The 16,044-nt window shown below is 51.7% G+C and overlaps 2 protein-coding genes across 9 annotated transcripts; both read right to left on the bottom strand.

Annotated features, from left to right (window-relative positions):
• Positions 1 to 214: 214 nt before the first annotated feature.
• Positions 215 to 3,446, bottom strand: Stoml2 (stomatin like 2). 2 transcript variants are annotated; one of them, XM_076843320.1, is made up of 10 exons: positions 3,356 to 3,446; positions 2,986 to 3,123; positions 2,429 to 2,528; positions 2,234 to 2,292; positions 2,041 to 2,142; positions 1,756 to 1,890; positions 1,480 to 1,624; positions 1,281 to 1,360; positions 925 to 1,053; positions 215 to 497 (listed from the first exon to the last, which is right to left on the bottom strand). In XM_076843320.1, exons 1-10 carry the CDS (start codon positions 3,398 to 3,400, stop codon positions 360 to 362), a joined length of 1,071 nt encoding a protein of 356 aa, XP_076699435.1. In that variant the 5' UTR covers positions 3,401 to 3,446; the 3' UTR covers positions 215 to 359. The 2 variants fall into 2 exon arrangements, with proteins under 2 accessions (XP_076699435.1, XP_076699437.1); XM_076843322.1 differs by lacking the exons at positions 2,429 to 2,528; positions 3,356 to 3,446 and having other exon boundaries at positions 2,986 to 3,063.
• Positions 3,447 to 4,433: 987 nt separating this feature from the next.
• On the bottom strand, positions 4,434 to 15,732 carry Atosb (atos homolog B). Of its 7 annotated transcripts, XM_076843317.2 has the most exons (10): positions 11,020 to 11,039; positions 9,954 to 9,990; positions 8,283 to 8,426; positions 7,073 to 8,041; positions 6,879 to 6,937; positions 6,582 to 6,687; positions 6,298 to 6,456; positions 6,019 to 6,087; positions 5,760 to 5,935; positions 4,434 to 5,661 (listed from the first exon to the last, which is right to left on the bottom strand). In XM_076843317.2, the coding sequence occupies exons 4-10, from the start codon at positions 7,964 to 7,966 to the stop codon at positions 5,508 to 5,510; spliced, it is 1,617 nt and encodes a 538-aa protein (XP_076699432.1). In that variant the 5' UTR covers positions 7,967 to 8,041; positions 8,283 to 8,426; positions 9,954 to 9,990; positions 11,020 to 11,039; the 3' UTR covers positions 4,434 to 5,507. The 7 variants fall into 7 exon arrangements, with proteins under 7 accessions (XP_076699432.1, XP_076699430.1, XP_076699431.1 ...); XM_076843315.2 differs by lacking the exons at positions 9,954 to 9,990; positions 11,020 to 11,039 and adding an exon at positions 15,683 to 15,732; XM_076843316.2 differs by lacking the exons at positions 9,954 to 9,990; positions 11,020 to 11,039 and adding an exon at positions 15,385 to 15,422.
• Between the last annotated feature and the right edge of the window lie 312 nt (positions 15,733 to 16,044).

The following is a 16,044-nucleotide window of genomic DNA, read 5'->3' as shown; positions in this document are numbered from 1 at the left end:
CTTGGGATCCTTCTGCCTCAGCTCCCAAGTTCCTGGGATCACAGGAGTGTGCCATTGCACCTGGCCCAGTTTCTCTTGAAGACAGAAAGGCAGATTTCACTTTACATGAAGTTCATTCTTGCTCATGGAAGCATGAGTTCCCAAGAGCTGACAGGACTAGAGGGTGAAAAACAACAGTGGGTTTCCCAACTTCATTACCAATCAAAGATGACAGTTTCTGGTGTACCACTAGTGAGTTTATTACATGATTAATAAGTTCAAATTAAAAAAATAAAACCCAAAATCTTGGCAGGAAGACTAAAGCCAGAAACTAATAGTGCTGCTTCCGTCCCCAGACTCCCTGGCCAAGGCCAATTCCACTAACTCAGTTTGACTCGATCAAGTTCTTCATCAAGATTTGCATCTGTACCCTGGACATCTCTGCCACTCCTGGTGGAAACCGAATTCTGGGCCCCTGGCACCGGGGCTTTGGTGAGGGCTCCATATACACCCATGGCCTGAGAAGAAGGATAGAGAAAAAGCCGTAAAGACAAATGGCAGAAGGTATAGCCAAACCTACCAATGGCTAAAAGGAAAAAGGTGTGGCTGGGACTAGTGAGCTTGGATTTCCTTTCTCCCCTCCCCTCAACCCTTAGACTTTAAGGATTTAAAGTCAGCTCTAGGAATCTCACTATCAGAGCAGGGTGACCCTCAGAACACTAGCATAGGTATCTACAGAAAGGTATCTTGAGAGTTTCCTTATCTGCAGGGGTGAGTGAAAGTGTCTCATTCTTAGAGATTCCTTCTCTATAAGGAATGAAGAGAAATCAAGGGCCAAGGCAACCTGAAGATCTCCACGATGTGTTAAGTGGTGCTGATGATAGTGAGGGTTTCAGCCCCCAGGACTGGGGTTCTGTGCCCCTGGAGTCTTCAGAGAGCTCTAACCTGAGCCACCATACTGGTAACATCGCCAGGATTGGAAGGCAGTAGGATAGTGTTGGAGTCCTTGGCCAGTTTGGAGAACGCACTGACATATTGCTCTGCCACAGTCAATGAAGCTGCTGCATCTCCATTCTGTAGCCACAGGAGAATAAAATCAGGGATCACAGATTTAGAGAAGGGGATATTGGAAGAGAAAGGAGGTGAGGTTTCAAGAAAGAGGGTATGCAAGTCATAATACAAGCGCTTATGTAATCTGGCTCAGTAGGACCCCGAATGGCAGGAACTTCTCTCAACAGTGGATGGGAGAACCCCCTCCATTGTCAATTCCTGTTCCCCACTCCTAACTGAGGATTTCTCACATGTTGTGTCAAAGCTGCAGCCAGGATGCGAATAGCTTCAGCCTTAGCCTTGGCCTTGGCCAGAACTGCACTAGCTTCTCCTGGAAGAAAAGATAGAGAGCTTAACCCGTAAAATCAGAGTACCCCAAAGTTTCTGTCCCAGTATCAACTCTCAAAGACCCATGCCCTCCTCCTTCCTCAGCCTCTACCCTCTGCTCACCTGCTGCCTGATTTATTTGTTCAGCCTTTTCTGCTTCAGAGGCCAGGATCTGAGCCTGTTTCTTTCCCTCTGCCACATTGATGGCCGACTCTCGGGTTCCTTCAGACTCTAGAACTGTGGCCCGTTTCCTCCGCTCTGCCTCCACCTGGAAGCCCCCAGCAACCCTTATCAACAAACCAGGGGAAACCCTTACTAAGACCTCCAACTATACTCATGTCAGTAGGGAAGATACTCTAAGTCCCTCTGGGACTGGATTACCAAAGTTCTCTTCCCTACCTGCATCTGCATGGACTCTTTCACCCGGGGTGGCACATGGATATCCTTGATCTCATAACGGAGGCAACGGATGCCCCAGCAGTCAGCAGCCTGGTTGATGGCATCCACAATGTTGGCATTTAGGGACTCCCGCTCCTAGAGGGAAAAAGATGTACGCTCCACAGCTTTAACCTACCTACCAGGGAGCTAAGATAATAAGGGCCTGGTTCTGATCTTGTTTCCCAGAAAGGACTGACAGTGCCAAGCACATGCTTCAAACCCCAACTTTGCTTCAGATCCACGTACCCGGAAGACTTTGTCCAGAGAAAGTTTGCCAAGCTCTGATCTCATGGTCGTCTGAGCTAGCTGGGTGACAGCATACTCAGGGTCCTCCACACCATAACTTGCCTAAAGGAAAATGAAAAGTGTAAAAAGCTTTGGTACAGGATTTTAGTGAGGAGGGCAATTCAGAAGGCTGGATAAAGCAGGAGGCAAATACCTTGTAAGGGTCCATGATGCGTAGGTAAAGGACTCCATCAATCTGCAGAGTTACATTGTCTGCAGGAATAGAAGCAGGAGAGAAAATGAAGGTCATAGCCCTAGGTCCCAATCAGCTGTTTCTCCTAAGCTCTGGATCTATGTAGCAACCACATCCTAATGATATCAGTGCACCCGTGTCACCCTGTACCCTCACCAAGAGTCACAGCCGACTGCTCAGGCACGTTGATGACAATTTCCTTGAGACTCTGCACATATCGGATCCGGTCTAACACAGGGATGAGGATGTTCAAGCCCTGGGAAGAGGAGTCATGGATCCTCAGAAGGATGGGGGTAATGCAGTTGGAATTTAAGCTAGGACTGGAGTAAGTAGGGAGTAAACATGTGCAGTAGCCCCTGCCAAGAGGTGCTCAGAAGCCTGGGATGTCACTGGTAAAGTAACCTAATAGCACCCGAATGCACGATTAGGCCTCTGAATGAAGAGAAAGGTAGGGAATGGGAGCCAGGAGAATAGCTATCTCTAGTCTGGACAGGTGGGGCTGAGAGGGTAGGTAGTAGCAAGAATGGACCTGAAGGATGCTAGGGTAATAGGAAAAGGTGGTAACATGGGATGCACGTCAGTAGCCTGGGCCCTGCTATGATTGGTCCCAAGAGTTCAGAGCCAAAGGTGCAGACAGGCCCCAAGGAGGTATCACTCCCACATTCAAGGGATTCGGGCATCAGGCTGCCCCGAGGTGCACAAAAGGTTCTCACTGGCTCCAAGATCCGGTGGAATCGGCCCATTCGCTCCACCACCCAGGCCTCCTGCTGCGGCACAAACAGTACTACAGTGTTTCGGGGCAATCCTGAGGAGGCGCGGCGCGGAGGACCGGCAGAAGCCTGCACAACGCTCTGAAGGAAAGACAAGAATAAACTGAGACCCCCGCCGGCCCAGCACCATGCCCCTCTGTCCCGAAGGCATCGCCCTAAACCTCGACTCACAAGGGTCCTCGGAGAATGACTCACGTGGGACCCATGACCTCTGACCCCAGTCCTCTCCCAAAATTGGAATCCCTCTCCTTTCTAGCTGAGGACCCAGGTGATCTCTGTCCCGACCCCCTAGAGAAGGTTGTCTCATTCTCACCCTCAGCAAAAGGGCTCCACTGCCCCGCGCCGCGCGCGCCAGCATTTCCCACAGCCGCGGCGACCTCCGGAACCAACGAGACGCGGAGCAGAGAGGCCGCGCCAGAAGCCCTCACCCGAGGCTTTCCTTCAGCAGTTCCACTCCCCCGGATGTACTTCCGCCGTCTCTTCCCCGACTCCACACTCACTCAATCGGAGTTCCTTGGAAGAGCGTGTTTAAGTTGTTCCCGGGAAACGCAGAGGGCCAGAGGTTGGTTTGTTCTGGTTCTGGTAGTTGGCGTCCAAAATCCGAGGCATCGTGGCCAAAATGGAGTCTATTTTCCTCTCGCAGGTGACCCAGAAACACCTACTACCGAGTTCTTTAGCCCTACCTGATACCCAATTTACCCTCTAAAGTGTATAATCACGCCCGTGTGTTACCATAGCGACTGCTGGATTGGAACTGACTCGTTGCCATGGTTGCCACAGTGACATTCTGTGGTAGGCCTGCTGTGTTGTGCCCAGCTCTCCCACTGGGGACTGACCCCATTCCCGTTGCCATGGTAATAGGGCCTAACTTTGCCGAGATTTACCCTCCCCTCTTTCCCGAGGTACCACAGCTCTTTCCACTTCTTCCCAGTAGAAGTCTGTCGGGCCTGGTCCTCCCATAGAGTCCAGCAAACAGCATCAAGCTTCAACTTCTAAAGCATGTCACCGTGCACAAATCCCTGATGCTATGGCACTCTCTTTAAGAAACCTGTATAATTGTCATCCTCATAGGGCACTGAAGTTCTGAGGAGCTAAAATCATTAACAAAACCAGTATAGAGTTCAGCTCTCCCCCAGCACCTTCATTACCTGAATAAAAAAAGCAAAATCATGCCCCAAGAATTCAGCAGGACTTAGCCCAAGACTTCATGGGCTCAGGCTTCCTCCACTTCAGAAGAAAGGGCAGGGTCACAGCATCAGTTAGGCCCTCCATCACCCTTTACATCCTCTCTCCAACAGGAAAAAAAAAAAAATAGAGCTTAGTTCAAGTTTCCAAACAAGAATTTATTATTTTTAAAATTTATTTTCCTAAAAAAAAAAAAAGTACCAGGTACAATTTTTCCTGTTTTTTTGTTTGTTTCATTTTGTTTTTGTTTTTGTTTTTTTCAAGTTTCAGCAAATGCTTGTTCCCCTCAGTCATGTCCCAGGAGTCAAGGGCTGAGGCTGGGTCTGAGTCTGGAGTGGGGAACAGGGTAGTTGGGAGCCACATAACTGAGTTTGAGGGATGCCCCTTATCCCAGCTGAGGTAGGTGGGTCAGAATCTGGCCAGGCGAGAGGAGACATCCCAGTCCTTGGCCCTGACTCTGTCCCCAGACACCTTCCTCAGTCAGGACCCAAAGTAAGGAGATACAGGCAAGAGGAAAGGGACAACTGAGTCTGGAGCCCTAGGTGAGGGGTGGTTAACCCCTGTGTGTGTGCATGCATGCACACTCTTTTTCTCACAAATATCACAAACACAAGCTTGTGCTTGCTCACACACACACACACACACACACACACTCACATAAGTTGGCTTTCAAAGATGGATTGAAGGGTAGGGGAAGGGAAGGTAACAGGGAAGGACAGGGGAAGCTGAGTCTTTGGCTAGTGACTCAGTCCCTCTGGGATAATCCCTCTGTCCTCAGCTGAGGAAGAGCAGTTTTCTCCCTGCCCCCACACTTCAGCCTCTTCAACTCCTGAGTTTGGAGCAATATTTGAGAGTGAGAAAGGAGGAAGGGTGATGCCAATTATCAGGTTTGGGAGGTTACCAAGGCAATCCAATTTGAATAAATTATAAATTAAAAATAAATAAAATAAGAAGTGGCCCCTGCCCAGGACAGGGAGGCAACACTGGCATGACTTGCCTGGGGACTTGGGACAATCTCAGGGTAGCTCTGGTTCCTCTGTACTACCTAAGCTGGCCTGGGAAACCCAAGGGAGGGAACAGGCACATGGAGTACCCGGAGTAGGGCAGGGTGTGGAAGGATCAGAAGCTTTAAATACCCAAATAATCAATTTGGGCATGAGCGTGGTGAGGACTTTAATTCAATCCTAAGGGGTTTTCGCCATTTTTCCATGTGTTTACTCTGTCCAGGATGGAACAGGATGGGCAGGCTTTTGGCCCACCTAGGTTCAGAGCACTGGCAATCAGGGAAAAGGAGAATAACGTGGATTGTGGGGGGCCTCAGTTACGGCCTGCAGTTCATAGGGGAGCCCTGTGTCCAGCTCCAGGCTCCGTCGGGAAAAAAGCAGGCGGATATCTCCATGTAGGCTTAATCGGCCTGAGCGGGAGCTCCGGAACCTAGGGAAAGACAGTGTGATCAAGGTAAGAATCCAGAACTAGAGAAGCCAGGAAAGATTCTTTTATTCATGGAAGGGATACCTGGATCCTGTCCTTACCTGAGGTGCAGCAAGTAGCAGAGGAGGCGGTGGGTGGGACTAGCATTTCCCTCCTCACCCACAGGCACCAAAAAGAGACGATGGCGCAAGAAGGTCATGTGGGCAGCAGGCATGTCCGAGAAGTCAAAGGTCACAAGGAACATCTTCACCACAGTCTGATTGGGGTTAAATAAGGTCTGGGGGCAGGATATTCAAAGTTGATATAGCCTAAGAGCTGTTTTCTTCTTCCCCCATGCCCAATCCCTCAGAGGACACTCACCACTTGAATGGTGCCCACCTTGGGCACGCTGTAACCCTTCCTCCCCAGGGGATTCAGGTCCACGACACCCTAGGAAAACCAAAGATCCATCAACCAAATTGGGGACCAGTAAAGCCCTGAATACCAGTCTCTCCAAAATCTCATTCTGGACTTGCTGCCACACTAGCCTTGACTTACTTTTAGGTGAAGAACATCTAAGGAATACCTTTCGGCCCCTGCCCCAGTCCCCAATCCCTCCTCCTTCTGAAGTGCTAACTTTGGTGTGAGGTCAAGTCATACCAGGAAGGGGGCCGGGGCATTTTGCTCAGAAACATCAAAGAAGGTGACAGTGACAGGCAGCGTGACATGCTGGGGACAGTAGGATCCACTAGCTCCAATCTCTGCTGTGAAGCCCTCAATGTGGCCAGATGGTGCAAAGCGTCCTCGCAACAATGATTCCTGGTGTTAGAGTGGGGAAAACACATTATGAGACAGATGCCATTATTTTCCTTATCCATCCAAGCCACATTCCACTATCCCACTCCTCCCAGGACCCCCCAGTCACAAAGCCCAGGGGGAGCTACCTCAAAGTTGCCCAGCAGGGTACGGCTGACAGCAGGGGTAGGAACAGGGGAGGCACTGAGGGGGCTCAGCAGGCCTGGTCCCTTCCGGAGGCTTCGAAGGGAGCTCCTGGTAGGGGAGGGGACACAATGGGTTGGCTTGAGGAATTCTGGGATTCCTGCTCATATCCTTTGGCTCCACCCTTTGCCACTATCAAGTTGTTCCTGCTCTGGGGTCCCCTACTCTAGTGTTAGAAAGAAGATTACAGACTTTTGTGCCAACTCTCACAGATAGGGTAGAGGGAGAAGCTGGTCACTTACAGCTTCAGGCGACGGGCACCTTTCAGCCTCCGCCCCACGGGACTGCAGTCTCTTGAGTCCTATTGAGAGAAAACATTGAGAAAAGTGGTGGAGAGGAGCTCATCACAAGCTCTCAGAGGAACATCTCCACAGGCCTCCACCATTAATCACACAAATATCCTCTTAGGAGTAGATGAGCTCCTCTACGGGCTTACCAAAACAGGCTCCTTGGGCCCGGGCAGCAGGTGGCTCCAGAAGGGTGTGGCTTTGGCATCAGAACAGTTGGCAGCAGGAGGGTGGCCCAGGGTTCCCCGGCGCCTCCGAGGGGCTGGCCCCTCATCCTCAGAGCTGACATCCAGGGCTTCTCCAGCAGGAAGCAGCCTTCGCTTGGTAGGGCAGGGGCCTGGAGGTCCAGGGCCAGGGGGTGTGTGCTCGGGACTGTGCCCATTGGCAGTGCCAGGGGACTCCCTAGGCCAGGGGCTTCCCCCATTGCCCACCCCAGCCACTGGGCTCTTACCCCCTATTTGTGCAAGACTGTGCAAATCAGTGTCAAGTGTGTGCAGCTGGCCTGAAGGGGCTGGCCCTGGAGACTCCCCCAGGGACCCCTGTCCCCCTGGATCTGGGGAAGCCCAGTCTCTGGTGTGCAAAGTATTGCAGGAAGCATTTGATGGGAGCCAGGGGGGTCTTCGGGCCCCTGAAGTCCAAGGTGAGGTGGCATTACCTCCCTGTTCCACAACACAGAGGCCATGATGGGAGAAATGCTGGCTGGCCACACCCAGTCCCAGACCCAGTCCCTCTGGGGCCAATAGCCCCACAGTAGATGGTTCTTCAGGGGGTAATCCCTCTCTGGCCCCCAGCCCAGGGCCTCTCTTCAGCTCCCGGGGACCCTCAGTAGGTGGGGCCGGCCGCTTCAGAGCCCTGTGAGGCTCAGAGGCACCAGCTGGAGGGGAAAAGATGGATACCTGGTAGACCCCAGGGGATGCTGCCCCCCCTGCTGGGCTGTAGCCCATGAGCAGGCCACCCTGGAGGGTCCCCTGTCTGACTGGAGGCTGTGAAGGGCCAGCCTCTGGCTCTGAGGATGGAGACGGCTCCGCCTGCACGTGGCGCATGAAGCCCCCCTTGGGTCAGGGGGGCCCCCCCACACGGCCTTTATGCTGGGCCTGGGTTGGGGGGCCTGGGGACATCTGTGCAAGAGAAGAGAAGAAAAGATCAGGGAATTAATGAGTCTTCTCCTTCCAGCGGAGTTTCAGACCTTCCCTTAACCTGAAGAGGTGACCTTGAGAAATTCCTGGGGATGAAGGTATCCAAATCCCCAGATGGATTAATGGAATACAGAGGCCACTTTTAGAACTTCTGAGAGGATGACATTATTTAGCTCAAGTTTCTTATTGCATCTGCTCCCCATTCCCACTTTCTGGCACTTACCCCGATGAAGGGGCCTCAAGCCTAGATGTGTGTCCCCTCTTCCAGACTGATGCCTTGTTCCCCTAGCTTGCAGTCTGGTCCATGCCTGCTGCACTGGCAAGGTGACTGCCACCATTCCGGGCAGCTCCTGGGTTCAGCTGGACCCTGATGAAAGAACAGACATAAACCAGGATCTGTAGAGTCAGTAGTAAGGGCCCTCCCTGATTGTGGGCTAATATACTCCAGGATACCATTCTCCCACACCATGAGCACTTCAGAAGTAAGCTCCAGATCCAGCACCCAGGCTGTAGAGCTGAGCTACCTGAGGAGTCACAGAAAGGTAGGTCTTGGTTCAATGTAAAAAGGAAGCTAAGAAATGAGGCAAAATGAACTATTTGTCAGGGCCACCATCTTGGGGACTCCTGCCCTGAATTGGAGGGGGGATGAAATACCCCCAAGATCCAAGAGATCATGTCAGCTAGGGGGTGGGCAGGGAAATAATTCAGCTCTCTTACTCAAGGCTGTGGAATTGCACAACTCTTTCCCATATGTCTATATCAAAAAGGAAAAGTGGCACCCCACAGTGCTAAGGGCAGAGTTCTTATAGACTGTCACACCCCATTACACTCTCCTCAGAGGCACAAACCTCAGGTCAGCTCAAAGCCAGCCCTATAGCCTTGAACTCCCAATCTCCCCCAGCAATCTCTTTTTAACAAGAGACAACAAATCCAATCAAAAACAAGTGGCAGGGGAGGAAGGGACACCAGAAGACACTTCCCAGGGCCTGCCCCTCCCCCTAGGCTCTGTGAACTAGAGATAAGGCAGCAGCAGGCAGTCAGCTGGAAGCAACTTAGAAGTATCTCCATGCCCCTCCCCCAGGGTTCACATACCCAAAAACACCTATACCCAAACCACTGCTTTTCTGCCAGGGCACATGATTGTCTTCATGGACTAGTGTACACTCAGGTGCCTATACTAGGGTAAAAAAACTGTCAAGCTGAAAGCCCCCAGGGTCAGCTTTCTCCCTTGGGCAGTAGCTTTTGCTGCCTGCCATCTACAATGCCCTTTCTCCTTCAAGGTGGGCCCTTTGTATGCCTATCCTAGCCATATTCTTTCTCCTTCAAATGCCAACCCTTCCAAAAAAATCAGCTCTGGGACTGGGCATGTAGCTCAGAGATATAGCACTTGCCTACTATGCATGAGGCCTTGGCTTCAGTTTCCAGCACTCTAAAATAAATAAAGTACAACAGAAAGTCTATTCTTTACCCCAGACCATAATCTTCCTCATCTGAGACCTCACCTATAGGAGTATCACTACCTCATGTAAATATGAGCATCTTCTAGACTAGCCACAGGATTCCTGAAGACATGTCTGTGCCCCACTATCTTACTCATCTCCAAACACAGACAAAAGCACATGACAGAACTCAAAAAGTGGAATGCTAGCCCCAGAGATTTGGGCAGCAATCCTGACAGTGCAGGGGGAAAACTTCCTGATGAGAGAAGCAGAGAGATTAATTGTACAGGAAGAATCAGCAACAACAGAAGTGGGGGGTGGGAGGTGGGAGATGGGAGGTGGGGAGAGAAGGGATATTTGCACTCAGGGATTGAAAACCTTTCCTTTTCAAATTATTCTCATCATTGCATCCTACACTTTCCCATCTCATCAAGTCCTCATTAGAATTGAAATACCTAAGAAAATTCTGGTCCCTTGTGGTGGGTGGTATGGCTGGAAAGGGTGGAACACCAGTGGCAATGTTGTCAGAGGATACAATGTGCACTCTCATCTCTACCCATCCATTTCTTCATCCAAGCCATACAGGTTCAGAAAGGGCCTTTTCCTTAGCACCCTCACATCCCATGTCACCCAGTTGCCTGCCTGAGCCCTTGCCCTGGGGAAGCCAGGTGATGACATGATGCCCTACTTGACCCTAGCATGCCTGACATCTGCTCATTACTCCAGAGCCCTTGCAGTTCCTGCCCCATCAATGAGAAGCTGGAAGATTCACTCTCCTGCCACCCAGCCAGTCTGGCTCTAGACCATTGCTTCAAGCTGACTCATGGGGCAGGACTGCAGGGGGGCAGGGCAGGGTAGGCCAAACCTCACCCTCCATCATGGGGTAGGCAGCAGCTGGCATCAAACAGCTGGGCCAGGCTGTGGCTAGCAAGGACTACAGCTCCCAACATGCCAAGGGAGCAAAACAGAAAAAAAACAAGTCCCAGAATACCATGGGATCTGTACCCTCAAACACCTGCTAGGCCAGGGAGGTGACAGAGGTGGGTATTGATATGGGTAGAGCTCCTAGATTAATTCTCCCCTTCCTTCCCTTCAGTGTTAAAGATACCCACTTCTGCTCTGATTAACGAGGGTGACAGGAAGGAAAATTCCTACCTATGTGCTTTCCACCCTCATCCTGTGCAAAGAGAACTACTGCTGGTTATTTTATATTTTGTCTCTACAAGCTTGGGAGGTTGTTCTTACAGACCACCACTGTGGGTAGAAAGGTCAACCTCTGCTTTCTCACCAACCCCCTGGCCCCAGCCTAGAGCCCTTAACCCTTAGAGGAGAGGGAGCAGATCTCAGTAACCCCTCCAAACTAAGCCAAGCAGACTCACTTCAGCTTCTAGACTCCTTTTTCTGGACGATTCCCCTCCCCTTGCTTAGTCTCCCAGGTCCTTTCCTCCCCATACCCTGGGACAGGCCCCATAACCTACTGTGGCTTCGGAGATTTGCTCTTTCCCCTTAGCACACACTCACCCCGCTCCCAAATGGGCTCCGCCGCGGTGGCCGCTGCTCCGGGCCCTTCCGTCCTGTCCCGGTCCCACCCCTCGATCCTCGGTCCTCCCTGCCACGGGCCCCCAACCCAGACAAAGGGTAGCTCAGGCTGAGCCCTGCTCTGCGAGGCTCTTCCTTATCAGCTTCGTGTGCAATACTAGCAGACCCTCGCGCTCGCAGCCCCCCAGCCGCTGTTGCGCCCCTCCCCGCGCCGATCCCTCCCCGGGGCCACCCCGGCTCCGCGCCGCCGACTCCGCTGCCCCTCTGACTCACAGGCCATTTCCTACCAGCTGATGGGGCCGCCCGCCCCGCCCAGCGCCCCACCACCCCCGCCGCTGCCGCCACGCCCCCTAGGACCACGCCCCCTGAGCAGCAACCATGCTCATTGGCTTATAGGAGGCCAGCCTCCCTGCGACCCTCAGTGTAAGTCACGCCCTCTACTGTAGGTGCACGCCTATTGGTCCACAAGGGGGCAGGCCTACCCAAGGTCGCCCCGCCCATCTCCTTAACTCCTCAGCTGCCAAAGCAACTCCTGTCCTGCCATTTAACCCTTTCAAAGGTGCAGGCCTCACACTTCTCAACCCTCCTCCCCCATCCTTCCTGATTAACAGACTGATTAACAGAAAGTCCCAGCGCTTTCACATACGCAACCCCCCAAATCAGCCTGCTCTTCTTACACCAGACCCTACCCCCAAATATACCCATTCCCATTCTACTCTCCCACATTCCAAACGAGAGCTCAAAGCCATAGGACTGCTAGAGCCCAGGAAGTTTCATGCCACAGCAGAAGATCTAATTTAATACCCTATCTTCACCGTGCTGAGAAATGGTATTCAACCTTTTCCTACAGCTAATTTATGTTCCTTTGCCTTTGTTAGAGGGGTCCAAGGACTCCTGATTTAAGGGTAAATTTTAATTTCAGGAACTTAGGTATTATTCTTCATGTCTCTGAACTCCTAATCCGAGATCAGGCTGCCCCATCCCAGTTGCCAGCACTTTTTACTCACAAGTCCATATTCAAAGAGCAGAGCACATTAGGAAGCAGGATAGGAGGGTTTCTGCCCAGAGCTAGGGAAATGAGCCCAACTCTTGTGATGGAGCTTATCCTCATGACTCACAGCTCCCTCGAAACTCCCAATCCTCCCCTTGAGTCACTGGGCCTCAGGCCCTATCCCAGATCTAGCTAAGTAAAGTGGCAGCAGAAAAAGCATCTCTAACCCTGTCCTCCTATTCTTTAAATGACCAGGATGGAAACCTCTGCAAGAATTGGGTGTTCAAAGACTTTTTAGAGGACCTTTTCTAGAAGCAACCTAAGAAAATGGATAGCTCTGTCTAGCTCACCCTCTGAACTTATCAGGAAGTCATACAGGTTATCAGAAATCAGTCAGGATTCTTCTGTCATCCACAGAAGTAGGAGGCAAACATAAAAGCCAAAAGAAGTAAAGTCCATTATTCTACAGTTGAGAGGCAACGAAAAGCCTTAGGTTCTTGTTTCTACTTTATTGTGAGCTACCCAAGACCATCAGGTTGTCAGACAGTAAAAAGAAGCTGTCCTTCCCTATTTGCTCTTTTTGCTTTAGACTTAGGGGGGCAAGCAAGTGACAGTTCTTTTAGGCTCCCTTCTCCTTACCTCAGATGAGGGGAAAGCCCTAAAAAAGAACCCAATTCCCCTAGACTGACTTCCTTGCTGGCTGGTTCCCTAATATTAAGGAATAGGATTAAAGAAATTCTTAACACCCTGACCAAAATTGCAGAGTAAAACCTTACTGGGAAGACAGGTAGAGATACAGAACAGTGTAGTAAAGGAACAATCCCTTAGCAACCCCATCTTGTTCTACCTCATTGCCACTACCATTTGGCCTGGCCTTATATACCCTACAAAGGCCAGGGAACAGTAACTCATGGAGAAGTATCAAAAATGTTCTAGGCCTCTGAATGCTCTGGGAAACATGGCATGGTAGAATCAAGAGGTCTTATGTCCTAAAATTTACCTTGCCTTTTTTTCCCCTTTTAATTAGCAGTTATCACAAACTGACCTATGTCCTTTCTCACAAACATATACCGATTTTTCTTTTCCTTTATTAGATGGAAGCTCCACAAGAATAGCAAGCTTATCTGTCTTTTGTCCATGGTCATATTCTCAGGGTCAACATCTCGGGGCCTGAGACTTAATAGGTATTCAATAAACATTGGCAAAGAAAAACAATGTGTGCAGGGCTGGTGAATAATAATCAGATATGGATTCTAACTCCTTTTCTTTCACTATGAGACCTGGGAAATCAGTCTCTTTGGCCATAAATTTCCAACTCTGTAAAATGAGGGATTTGTTTAAACAATGACCACTGAAGGCCTTTACAACTCTGGCCTTATAATTCTAATGACTGTTGTTCACTCATGTCCACTTCAGATGATGAACCCAATTATCTGAATGCCCTGCAGCTTTCACCAAAGCAGAAAGGCTGTATACTCCAGCCTCAGCAGCAAACTGATGCCCTTTCTCTTCACGCCCCACCCACTCACACAAAATGCCCCAGTCCTGAGGAAGCTGGAGTGAGTCTACCCTAGGCCCGCCCTCTCTGAGAGATTGTCTGGGAAGCAGTGTTGCCATAGCAATCAGTTCCTCTTCAAAAGGCTTCAGTTTGCCCTCCTTTCCCCACCCTACCCACAGCTTTGTCTGGCCTCAGCAGCCCCCCGCCCCAGCCAGTCTCTCAGCTACTGGGTGGTTGTATGGAAGACTGGCTTAGGGCCCCTTTCAGCAATACTGTCACACTCATTCAGTCACGGTGTGGAAAGCAGCCCTTTCCCACCCTCTCCCAGCCAGCAGAAGCAAAAAGACCTCTGGCATTATTTCAAGTCCCCATAAGGAAGCAGAGGAGCTCCCCCAACCCCCCAACAAGAGGACTAGGTCCTACTTCTGACAATTTCCAATCCAAGAGTATGGGGAGCCACTCCCTTTTCCTCCCCTAGCTGAGGCTGGAACCTCACATCCCTTCCAAGGTTAGGCTTACAATAGCAGCCTACCCCTGAAAAGACAAATCAAAGATCCTCAGTACTCCTTACTTCTTCCCTCCCTCCCAGAGAAGCCCAGAATTCCTGAGGGCCCTAGGATTCTCCACCCAGAGGAAGGACAAGGATGGGGAAAATCAGTTACTGACAAGCAGTAAAATGTGGCTACCAGTCACTGTAAATCAGTTGGCAGAGACCTTGGTGGTAGTAGTGAGATGGGATCTGAACCTTATTGCTGGTTACTGTGGTCTCTGGTCATGGAGTACAAAGTCCCAGGCAGGGCAAAGATCCTAGACGGGCAAGGACCAGGCCAGGCCCCAGGGTGAGGAAGGAAGTGGGAAATGAGCACACCCAAGAGCTTAAGGGCAGGGCAAAGTGGGGGAGGGGGGATAGAGACCAAGGCATGCTTCTGGGAGGAACAGGAACTAGGGTTGGGGGTTGACAGAAACCCCATGGGGGAAGGGTCTCCGGGGGACATCAGCTAGGGGAAGAAATCCCTGTCTCAGCCCCACAGATCCAAGATAGACTAAGAAGACAGTCACATAAGACCTGGTGGCAGCCGGATCTGGCTGCTTCTCTAGTGCCCAGGCCATAAGATAGGAATTGAGCAGCCAGGAGCACTACAAACTAGTTTCTTCAACCCCAATTAAATCCATCACCCTCACCCCTAGAACACAAAACACCAGTGTCTTCCTGTAGTCTCTACAATGCCTTAGACTGTTACTTTCTAAAAATACCAGTGGTTCTCCTGTCGTGATCTCGACTGGGCCTACAACCCTTCTCCTCACACAGTGCTCCCAGTCGCATCCCCTCTTCCTCCACGTAGCCCCCTCAGACCCTTCCACACTCTGGACCACCAGTCCTTCTCCATCACCAGTCCTCTTCCCCTAAAGGTCTTCCAAATCCCCTCCCCCTCATGTATCCCCACTAACCCTCCACATCAGACAGCGACCCCGCCCCCTAACGTTGTGCTTCCCACCTCCACAAAGCACTCTCGCCCTTCCCCCACATGGGTCCCTGGATAATGCCTCCTTGCCTTAACTGCTCCCCTAACTCCGCGTCCAACCCCCATAGCAATCTCCAGATTCTCTTCATCCCTAACGGTGCCCCCCCGCCCACCTCCTATCTGGCCAAGCGCACCCTCGTCCTTGTCTCTTCTTTCTCGCGTACCCCGCCCCACACCTGTAGTTCCGTGGGTCCCGTTGCACTTGAGGAGGTAATAGACTGGGGCAGTAATTGAGCAGCTCTAGCTGCAGCCTCGGCCTGCAAACCTCCCCACTTTGGCCAGAGCTCCGCCCCCACAACAGGCCGGCCCACCCTCTCCCTTGTCCCAGTTCCCACCTTCCCAGGGCTTGTCCCCTTTCCTCGTTTCTTTAATCCCTCAGGCTCCTCCCCTGTAGCCCAGGCCCCGCCCTCCATGGCCCCTCCCCCTTCCCGTCTTCTTTGCATTTCCCCAGGATCCTCCGCTTTCCCCAGGCCCCACCCTGATTCCGCCTCTTTTTAGTCTCTCCGCCTTTCACCGAGACCCTCCCTCTCAGAGTAGTCCAGCCTGGCAGAATCCCCGCCAGACCCCTTCCACCACCAGCCCCCACCAATCTCTGAGGCATTCTTCACCCGCCCCTTCTTTCTCTGGCCTCACCCAGGCGCTCAGGCTCCAGCCCGGATCCGCTGCCTCTGATTGGCGGCGGAGGCCCCAATGGATGACGAAGGAGACAAAGTGATGGCTGCAGGTCGCCTGAGTTCCCACCCCAGCCACGTGCGGCTTCTGTGATGACAGGTCTAGGGGGGCGGGGCTTTGGTCAGCCGGCTGCAAGCCCTAGCTGACTCGACCCAGACGGGGGTGGGGACCCGGAACCCGGGACAAAGCGCAAGCCTGAGGGCTGCGAGACCTGCTTGGACTCTCTCGAGCTTTCTTGCTGGCGTGAGCAGCCTGCGAAATTTGAAAATTTTTGTAGGGATGTCTGGGTTAGCAAGTGCGTTTCCCCGAATGGGATAGGTCAG

The sequence above is a fragment of the Callospermophilus lateralis genome, chromosome 2 (assembly GCF_048772815.1).
Source record: "Callospermophilus lateralis isolate mCalLat2 chromosome 2, mCalLat2.hap1, whole genome shotgun sequence".
Lineage (NCBI taxonomy): Eukaryota > Metazoa > Chordata > Mammalia > Rodentia > Sciuridae > Callospermophilus > Callospermophilus lateralis.
The sequence above is the reverse complement of the archived record's forward strand: the minus strand, read 5'-3'. Positions and strand labels throughout refer to the sequence as shown.